The following is an 11,055-nucleotide window of genomic DNA, read 5'->3' as shown; positions in this document are numbered from 1 at the left end:
CATTTGTACTGCTTTATAGGTTAATTAACTGTTGATTTCTTGTGTTATGTATCTATCTAAATATATATAAAATTATTAGTGTCCTGGTTTTGTTTCTCTAAAGAACCTTGTAACATAGTCACTCTTTCTTCTTCTCAAGATTGTTCTGTCCAAAATGTGGTGTGAATAAGTCCCTATATTACACGTAGAATCTAGGATCCTATAACAAAGGTCAATTGAAACCATTTGTTTCCTGGGCTTCAATAAGAATTTGTTTTAACCAGCTTATAAATTCTGAGTATTTAAAAAATACTCATATCCAGATTGTCTGGGACCATGAGCACAGACATAAGGGTATGTGGAGGAACAGGATGTGGAATGAGTAGCCTGGTTGGCCGTCCAGCATCCACATCTCTTCTTTTCAGCTGCTCCGCTGGGTGATTGTTTAGTACACCATTGCTCCACTTTTAGAATTTGTGTTTGATGAGACTCCAAGCCAGGTGAGATCCAGGTGAAGCACAAATCTTGGATGAATGAGCCAGCAGACACATGGCACTGCCTGACCCCAGCTGCTGGCTCAGGAGCAAGCACACAGTCCAATCAGGTTCAATGGGAGTCTGGGTAAATTGGGGCCTCAGGCAGATTGTCCTTCTCACTAAATCAAGCTAAACTGGTGAAGTGTGCAAAATCTGGGTGCTGTTCTGGCCCCAGGAGGGGAACATACCTTTGAAAATGGGACCAACAGCAAAGAGGACAGACAGAGATGGACAGAGAAATAGCCATGGTCATCTAAGGCCTGAATTACACATCACATTTAAAATCACTATTGGACTTCTCCTCAGTTATGTGAGGGAAGGTTGCATGTTTTGAAAACCAATTTGTTTACTTTCAAGCAAGCGGCCATCTAGCCCAGAAGCAACAAAGCCCACATGGAAGCAGCACACCAACATGTGTGATCATGAAGGGCCAAAGGGACCAGGCTTTAAACACCAAAGGTGGGGTGGGGAATCATATCCTCGTCAATGAGGGTGGCGCATGATGGAGACCCAATGCCCATCTCTAGACAACTGGACATACCTTGCAGAGGGGTAGTGGGGAGATGAGTCACTTAGGGTACAGTATAGCAATAATGAAACCCACAACCTTCCTCTAGTTCTTAAACGCTTCCTCCCACCAACTACCAGGACCCCAATTTTGCCTTGCAGACCTGGTTAGACCGATGATGCACAGCGGTACAGATGGGAATTGGAAACGCAGGGAATCTAGGACAGATGAACCTCTCAGGACCAGGGGTGACAGTGGCGATACCAGGAGGGAAAGGGGGTGTAGAAAGGGGGAATGGATCACAGGGAGCTACATATAACCTCCTCTCTGGGGGACAGGCAGCAGAGGGGTGGGTGAAGGGAGACACCGGGCAGTGTAATATAAGATACAATAATAATTTATAAATTATCAAGGGTGCATGGGGAGAGGGGAGGAGGAAGGGAGGGGGAGGGGAAAAAAGGAAAATGAGCTGATTCCGGGAACCCAAGAGGAAAGCGAATTTTGGGAATAATGAGAAAACAAATGTATAGATGTGCTTTACACAATTGATCTATGTATTGTGATGAATTGTATGAGCCCCAATAAATTGATTTTTTTTAAAAAGAAAACCAGTTTGGGTTTCATTTTTTTGTCCCTGGGAACCAAAGACACCAAAAAAGTAACAATCTAATTCTGAAGTCCCCACAAAATGCAAACTTCAGAGCTAAGGAACAGCATTACTCTGTGAGGGTAATTTTCCAGGTCACTAGCTGCTACATAGGTAAGCCAGCCCTTAGCAATTCCCTTACCCAGTTCTGTGAGACATACCCAAAATTTACAGTGCAGAATATTTAGGAATAGTTTTAAAAACACTCCCTGGGAGATTATAACATGTATCCGGGTTTGGAAACTGTTAGCTCTGCAAGATAAAAATGTCATGCCAACACTACCCTACGGAAGTCCTGGCATAACAGAAACCCTTGTCAGAACTTGCCTGGCTTCATGTTTTTCATCAATGCAAAACAGCTGAATACAAAAAGCAGTTGATGGTCCCCTGTAGATTGGGCGGAAGTTGCCCATGTCCTTGTGCAGTCCGATAGATGCTGAACTCTCTCTACTGACCTCGTATTCTTCTTCCTCAGTAAAGGAAACTTTGCTGAGTCTGTCTGTGTCCTAAAACAAGAAGTGGGTGATAGAACAGTCTGGGCTAATAACTGAAAAGTCAACGGCTTGAACCCACCAGCCACTCCTTGAGCGAAAGACGAGGCTATCTGCTCTTGGGAGATGTGCAGGTCTGGGAAGCCCTGCACAGGTAGTCCTACTCTGTCCTACAGGGTCCCTGTGATTCAGAATGGACTCAATAGCAGTGAGGGGTTTTGTTGTTGTTGTTGTTGTTGTTGGTGGTGGTGGTGGTGTTTAAAGCATGAAGAGATTAAGAACCAATTGAGAAATCATATTCATTTTCTCCACTTTAAGGGTGTTCTATCATCCCTGCCTTACATCAGGACAAGCATGAATGTCTCACCTAGAAAACCTATCCTGAAACAGACCTAATTTTAAAGAGATATTCTTAATAAAATACTCAAAATTTATAAGCTGGTTAAGGTTCTTATTGAAGTCCAGGAAACAAATGGTTTCAGTTGACCTTTGTTATAGGATCCATATTTTAACTATAATACTGAATAGACATTAGAACATGGTAATAGTTGTATACATATTAATTTTGTAAACGAAATACTTTTGCCCTAAGAGTTTTTCATTGTGATTCAATAATTTTTGGATCTTCGGGCTATCCTGGTGTTTCTAGGTCTAAGTTTGATTATCGTATTGAAGCCAGGAAGCATTCAATGGCTACAGTCACTTGATGTGCATAGTGAGTTCCGTCTGGGCTTATCTCAGAGGCCTGGAGGAAGATGCTATGATTGAGAGGAAATGATTCATTCTAAAATACAACCCCTTGGTGTGAAGCAGATACTGGACCTTGAAATGTATCTGAATGGTACATGTAGGTATAGATATGTGTATAAGCATATGAGTGTGTACATAACATACATAGTTGGATAAATTTACATGTTTTTATCTCTAAAATGCTTTTCTCTTTGGGCAATGAGACAGAGAGAAAATTGTACTTACTAAATGTGTTGCAAAAGCATTGATGTACAAAATACAACCTAATTACAAGCTGTTCAGGGGATGTAGGGTACAGGATTATTCATATTGGAACCCAGGTTCATCAGGAGAAACTTTGGGGAGAAGGTCTTCTAGAATACTGAAGAAAATCCTGCCAGAGAGAGCTGGAGAGTTGAAACTTTGTACAGTCAATCAGGAGCATACAAGGGCTCTGCTCAATCCTTACCTCCATGTCACTGCCATATATACTTTGAACTGTTGATTGAAGTTCCTCAGTCATGGCTTCTTCCGTACACTTTTCCTAAAAGAGTCACAAGACAGAATTCATCAACACAAGAGTGGTTTTATCCCAGATTCTGAATCAAATTGACTATGTTCAAATTCTAGCCCGACCGTTTATCAACTGTGTGACATAGGGAAAGTTACACAGCTTCCATTTCCTTATCTCTAAAAAGGGATTAGAGCAGTTTCTACCAGGTAAGGTTGTTATGAGGATAAATATGCTTTGTAGCACCAGGCTGATGCCTCCTACATTCTCTGCAGATGTTGCTTCTATTTCATGTACACGGACTATTACAAATGAAAGAGCTCATCTTCCAACTGCTGTCCATTGATAAGAAGTCTTGGTAGTATATTGGGTTACTACTGGGCTGCTAACCACAGGGATAGCAGTTTGAATCTACTGGCTGCTCCTAGGAGAAAGATGAGGTTTTCTGTTTTCATAAAGATTTTCAATCTCTGAAATTAAAGGGGTAATTCTACTCTCTCCTATGGATCAGAATCAACCCAATGGCAGTGAGTTCAGTTTGGGGCTGGGTTCATTTACATTATATAGAGATACAACATATTTTTCCATAGTAAATTTGTATACACTTAGTAATCATGTTAAATTCTCTTATTAGTTGCGATAGCTTTTAAAAATAAATTCTATAAGATTTTCTACACAAGCAATCATGTGATTTTGATTTGTGAACAAAAGATGGTTTTACTAAGTCCTTTCCAATGTGAGTGCCTTTCGGAGCAGCCTGAACCACCAATACAATTCTGAATAGAAGTGGTGAAAGCAGCTAGGCTTGTCTTATTCTGACCGAAGTGGGGAACATTCAGTTTTTACTATTAAGTATTATGTCAGTGATAGGTCTTTCGTACACAAGCTTTATTAAATTGAGAATGTTCTTGTCTGGCTGGATCAATATCAGGCCAGCTCCTAGCAGCAAGTGACCTTGAATCTCCCCCACACACCTGCGGAGCTGACCAGAGCTGGCTAATGTAACTTGTCAGCAGCTTTGCAAGTCCTTTTTTCTTTGACTCATGGCCTGTTTTATCACGGCCTGTTTTGCTCACAGCCCGCCCTGCACCTGCACCTTTCACACGGCCTGCCGCCCTGTAACAAGCACAAATACACCCAGAACCAGGAAGACACCTTACATTCTAGAAACCAGGACATACCTGTATTTCCCAATCCCTGACTATTTTACCTTATATGGACTCAAGGCAACCCAACCACATGTTCCCCAGTTATATAAACACCACTCCTGTAGACTGGAGTGTGACTCCCTCGGCCCGGACACTGTGAACTGTGGGACTTCGCCCAGGCTGGGTTTTTCTCCCTAATAAAGCTTGTTTGCTTAAACTCGACTGATTGGGTTTCTAACGCCTCTCGACCACCTTACAGTTCTATTCATAGTTTTCTGAGGAATAAATGTTGAATTTTCAAATGTTTTCTTTGCATCTGAGATAAACATATGTTGTTGTTAAGTGCCATTGAGTTGTGTCTGACCCATAGTGACCCATGCGTAACCAAAGGAAACACTGCCCAGCCCCACACCATCTTCATAATGTTTCCTATGCTTGAGACCCTGGTTAGAGCCACGGCGTCCATCCATCTTGTTAAGGGCCTTCTTCTTTTTCACTGCCCCTCTACTTTGTCCAGCATGATATCCTTCCCCAGTAACTGGTCTCTCCTGATAACATGTCCAAAATTATGTGAGACAAAGTCTACTGTCGTTGCCTTTAAGAAGCAATCTGGCCGTTTTTCTTCCAAGACAGATTTGTTTGTTCTTTTGACAGTTGGTGCTACTTGCAATATTCTTCAGCAGAACCATCACTCAAGTGCATCAATATATAACTTCCCTTTTAAAATTTGTAATACAGTGAATGACATCAATTGATTTTTACATGTTACATCAACCTTGCACTCCCAAGATATTCCCATTTAGTCATGCATGATACAGTACTTTTTTTTATATGTAGTTGGATTCAATTTGCTAAATATTTCTGCTATATGAATTTGACACAATTTTTACATAATTTTATTTCTATTTCTTGTGCCTTGGAATAAGGTGAGAGTCCTAACATCTGTGGAATTTTTTAAATCAAATTTGTAAATTTTCAATCGTTTCTTCAAAAATTTTCTATCCCTGGCTTTCTCTCATCTTCTTTGTGGACTCCAATTACACATATATTAGGTGCATGAAGTTACTGTACTCCAACTTAACTGGTACATTGATTCTTTTCTAAATTCTAGGTTTTTCTCTATTCACGGCTCTTTTCTTCTGCAATATATAATTTGTCATTAGTCGTTTCCAGTGCATATCTTTCATCTCATACACTAAAGTTTTTAGTCCTTGAATTTTGGATTAGAGTCTTTTAAAAATATTCTACTCACCTTTGGAAATGCATGGGATATTTATTATAACCATTCTAATGCTCTTGTCTACTAATTCTAACATCTTTCTCAGATTAGGGTTGGTTTCAAGTAATTAATTTATCTTCACTTACAAATTATATAAATCTCGTTTTTTTTAATTCCTGGTGATTTTTTTATTGGATTCCAAACATAAACTTTACCTAAATGAATGTTGAATAAGTCTACAATCCATAAAAAAAATACTCTGGGGGCTTTATTGTGAGACTTAGTTAAGGTACTTGGAAACAGCTTGGTTCAGAGATTCATTAGAACTACAGCAATATTCTGTCTAGAATTAATTACTCCTCAATGCTAAGACAAGACTATCCTGCATGCTCCCCACTGACTGTGAATTAAATGGTTTTCCAATCTGGCTGGCAAGACAGACACTACTTCTGGCCTTGTCAAAGCACTAGGCACTGTTGCGGGGTGATTCTTCCCTGTGTCTGACCTCGCCCACGTATACTAATCAGTACTCCGCTGAATACTCCAGAGTGTCTTCTATTGATCTCTAAATCCTCTCCCCCTGCATGTTTTCTTCAGTAATATCACTAGGGATGTATGAGAATGTATGACTGTCTATAAATTTTTTGCAGTGTTTCAGTAGAGATATGTTCATTTTTTTAATCAAAACATCCCTGCAGTTAAACAACATCAACAAGAAAATCTTATATACCCACTTTACATGTACCAAGGTCTCTAAATGCTAATTTACTTTTTGAATCTTCTAATGTGCTACGGTAATCAGAATTGTCATTGATACTCAATTTCCAGTATCTGTTTGAATTACAAGCTTTCATTGGCATGCAAAAATGTACATGTTGTTGTTGTTGTTGCTATTATTTATTTTGCCAAATTTTCTGGTGTTTTACCTACAATCTTGTGGTAGGTAGTATTTGTGATCCAATACCAATCAAGTCTTTGAGAACGAAGTGATTAAAAAAAAAAAGGAAGGAAAACAATGTAAAGGCTTCTGCTAAGTTACTAAAAATGCTGTAATGAGTAATGTAATTCAATGTAGAAAGATTTTACAGAATAATGTCATTGTCAATATTGCTATATTCTAATAAGCATAATTCATAAATTTGCAATTATATTTGTCACACCTGATTAAAATTGGTAACAAATATTACTAAGGATTTGTTATGGCCTGGTACAGAAGAAAGCCCGTGGCGGGGGAAGGTGTGACACCATAAGTTACTACACAGAGTAACATGAATTTTAGGGGTACCACTGACTCTCCGCTCTCATCTCTTCTCTGTCCTGCAAACAATAGTGACTCTAGTCTCCCTGGATTTAAAGATCTGACTCCTAGACTTGAGGCATTCCCTGGGCTCTTACCGGTTTCTCCCTCACTACGTGGTGCTCTGGAAACTCTTAAGTCTCAGGAATTTCTGTCCTTTGTAGCCTGGTGAGCAGTGTCTTCCAAACCATTGTTTCATATATTTGGCTATTTTTTTCAAACTGGAAGCAAATTCCAGTCTCTGTTATCTTTGCCAGAAGTGAAAGAACCTTCTCTAACTTTTGCTTTGTTTAAGGAATTACATTTATTCATTTCATCCCCCTCAAGCTAATCCAGGCCATACAATATGCTCTTAAAGGTCCAGGTGTTCTTTCAGTTGGCTGCTCTCAGATGCTTCATTCTTCACTCCACGTACTGAATGTGGGGCCTCTCTTCTCGTTCACCATTCTGTAGCCTTCTTGGAGAGCATGGCTGTGTTTGGGTAAATAGGTACCTTCAGCATTTAGTGGAGTACCTGATTTTGTGAGTATCTGATCCCCTGGCAGAGAACAATGACCACATGAAATTCTTGTGTGGTATTGTAGATTAGAATACGGAGATGACGTGAACATCGCTAGAGAAAATCCAGGTGGCCAAGAGCTCCTACACCCTCTTCCCAAGATTTTCTTCGCATGACTTGGTACTCAAAAAGACTAATTTTTGTTATTTGTCAAGGTGAAAATGAGCAGAGAAGAGGAGCTTGGAGGACTGAAGGAAACAGCACTGTGCCTGCCTCATTCTGGGTGGAGGAATGGATCCTGGGCCCCGCTCCAGAAGCCAAAGGAGCTGAATGGTAAGAGATGCCTTATAATTCTGGCCACGCACAGGGTTGATTTAGGATCAGACTAACCAAACTACCCTAGAAGGAAGCCTGTTCTCTCCCTTTCTGTTTCACCTCCCTGTGGAGGCCTTCTGAGGAGAAGCCAACCTAAAGTTCTTTGTTCCTAAAGACACCAGGGCATACCCTGAGGCCTTGTAGGGCCATGTGAGGACCCAGAGCCCAGTCATTGCATACCCTTGCCTGACTGGGAAACTGTTAGTGGTCAGAATTTGGCAGAGATGGAATGATGCTCAGAGTCCTCAACCATCCACCAAATCCTCTTCCACCTAAAATGTGGCTGATTTGAGATTCCTTTGTCATGGGTTTATCCCTTATCTGTGAAGGTCAGAATGGCAACAAAGCCAGCATAGTGTGCTTTGTTCACTGCATGAGGGGGCCGGGTTCCTGCTGAGGCAGGGCTCCAAGGAGTTGTGGTCGGAGCTTCTTTAGTTTTAGGGGTCAACCATGGCAGGAAATCAAACATAGTCTCATCTGAGGATGTGTGTAGTGTGTCTGTCTTTTCAGAAAGTAGGAAATCTTAGGTAGCTTTATGATGAGCAGCTTTCTCTGCCTCAGCCTCCTGGAATCAGGGAAAGGGTGTGGAGGAAATCCAAGATGAACTTCTGTGCTCTTCTGAATCTTTAGCATACTTGTTTCCTTCTGGACCCACTGGGCTACCTAACCTTAAAGCCTGTGAGGCACCATTTGCATAAGATGTTAGACTGTTTCTGTAATGCTCTCAGCACCAAAGAAGTACATTGCATCACAAGTAGTCCCCAGCCCACCACTCTATGTCAGGTGTGGTAAGTGCTTCTGGTACCTGGATGCTTTCCATGATGTCATGGAGGACATATTCCCGATGATCCTCAATGGTTTTACTGGAACCTTGACTGCTCCTCCTCAGCTCAGCATCTTCGAGAGAAAGAATAGAATAAAGACAGAATACGGAATGATAAGGACCTGCGCAAGGACAAGAAATTAAGAGACAGCAGGAGAATATGCTTTTAAACTGCAGCATATGTGAAGGGGATCTTTCAGAAGGCCATACATGAAGTGAGAGAAGCAGGGCCTTTGCAGCCCACCACAGTCTGATGCTGACAGAAGGCATTGGGCACGTTTGGAGGTCTCTTAGTGCCCCAGTTACCTTGTCTTTGTAACTGAGATAAACCCGTCCTGCCTCCTACAGAATGGTGGCTATAAAATGATGTGTGCAGATCTGGGGCCTGGTACTCAAGGGTTCCTTGGCCATAGCAGTTACTGTGCAACGTGGGCCTTTTACAGCAGACCCTGAGAAGTTTACAGTCAACTGATCAAAAAACCTCCTGGACGTAAGCTTTGAAAAGATATAAAGACAGGAGGGGTGGGCGGGCCAAGCACACTGTTAGCTATATCAGTGCTACCCACACACCAAGGATTCGCACTCAGGCTACTTCCTCTTTGTTTGAAAATACTGTAGTGGCATCTAGATTATGGCAAATATGGTACATGGCAGACACTAATTTGTGTTTTTCTATTTTCTGAGCAAAAAGAACTGGGGCTGAGCATTATTGTCGTACCATATTATGTTCAACCTGATTCAGTACGAAAAGTCAACAACCAGGGTCACTTTGAGTATTTTAACCCTCACTAAAATGTATAGAACAAAAATGTTTCTCATTTTGCATAAAAACTCCTCCTTGCTCCTCCTTCTGTTTTTCTTTCATTGTCTTTCTTTGTATTTGGGAAACATTCCAAGGCTACCGAGGATGTCTTTCACTACAAGAAGAGCCTGTGCGGCCTCCTCCTTTCTAGCTAGCCCAATGCCCACTCTGTTGAGAAGATTTTGGGCCCATCAGATCTATTCTCAGCCTCTGAGCATCTGCTCGGAACAGCCCTCAGATGCTCTGCCCAACAGCCGCCCCTCCTCTACATGGCTGCTATAAGGCCAGAGGAAGCAGAGCTAGTCCAAAGTAACTAAGCCACTGCTGCCAGTGTGGGAATGCTGCTCTGCCTTTTTACTTGAATCAGCTCATTACCAGGACAGCCAGCATCCTCTCTGCTTCCACCTCTCCTCCTGTGACCCTCCAGTACCAGCCTCAGCAGCAATCACTACAGACACCTCTCAACTCAAGTCACCAGATGCTGTGCTCTAATCCTGGATATAAGAAATAAAATAGAATGAAACTGCAAGAGAAAAATTAGGTGCTCAGAAAGGTAAGAAGGGCATAAAAGAAGAGGGTCTGAATTTGGAAGGAAGCGCAGACAGTATACTAAGGGAGTCTCAGGAGAAGAGAGGACATAGGAGTTAGAAATTCTCTTCTGAAGAGATATCCTTCAGGATAATAAAATATACCATATCTCTAGTTCCTGGCTATGCCCTGCAACTGTAAAAATGTCCGGGTAGTTGATATGGGACTTCCAGCGTCCTCACAATGACAAGAGCAGTGGGTTTAGGGGTCATGGGTAGTGTTAATGGTTAATGCTTAGATGCTAATGGGAAGGTTGGAGGTTTAAATGAATCCAAAGGTGCTTTGAAGAAAGACCTGGCAATCTACTTCTAAAAAATTAGTTATTGAAAACCTTATGGAACATAGTTCTATTCTGACACACGTGGAATAACCATGAGTAGGAATTGACTCAATAGTAACTGGTTGGCTTTGGGTTTTACTTTGTTATTGAGATATTCATAGAGTAATGTACACAGCTCTGTGATTTTCTACATGTGTCTACAGCAATGTAACCACAACCCTGATGAATACCAAAAACATTTTCAGCACCTAGAGGTCCAATCGATCTTCCCCGCAATGGTAGCTGCTACCTGGCTTTTACCTTCATTTATTAGTCCGCTTTTCAGAAAAAGAAAAATACTTTGTGTCCCTCAGGCTATTAAAAACTTTCTTTTTCAGACAATTCTCTAGGACAAAACACACACACACACACACACACACACACACACATATCTGCTTTTGCAGATCATTTTGCTGGATCATTCCAGCACCTCTCCAGTGGGCATTATTCCAGTTTGAAAAACACTGAGATGCTTCCTGCATCATTCAGTATTTTTTTTTTAACATTTTATTAGGGGCTCATACAACTGTTATCCCAATCCATACACACATCAATTGTGTAAAGCGCATTTGTACATCGTTTCTC

General features: G+C 41.3%; 1 protein-coding gene across 1 annotated transcript in view; it reads right to left on the bottom strand.

The window, feature by feature from the left end:
* Nucleotides 1-11,055, bottom strand: part of CFAP61 (cilia and flagella associated protein 61) — a 399,631-nt gene that overhangs the window by 304,870 nt on the left and 83,706 nt on the right. Inside the window, exons 9-11 of the mRNA XM_045295176.1 lie at nt 8,744-8,835; nt 3,359-3,433; nt 1,997-2,175 (exon numbers count right to left, since the gene is read on the bottom strand). Of these exons, the coding sequence (XP_045151111.1) occupies nt 1,997-2,175; nt 3,359-3,433; nt 8,744-8,835 (346 nt within the window). The remainder of the gene's footprint in view (nt 1-1,996; nt 2,176-3,358; nt 3,434-8,743; nt 8,836-11,055) is intronic.

This window comes from Echinops telfairi, unplaced genomic scaffold (assembly GCF_000313985.2).
Source record: "Echinops telfairi isolate 266 unplaced genomic scaffold, ASM31398v2 ScPeMD7_5592;HRSCAF=6446, whole genome shotgun sequence".
NCBI classification, from domain to species: Eukaryota; Metazoa; Chordata; class Mammalia; order Afrosoricida; family Tenrecidae; genus Echinops; species Echinops telfairi.
Note: the sequence above shows the minus strand (reverse complement) of the source record. Positions and strands in the feature narration are given on the sequence as shown.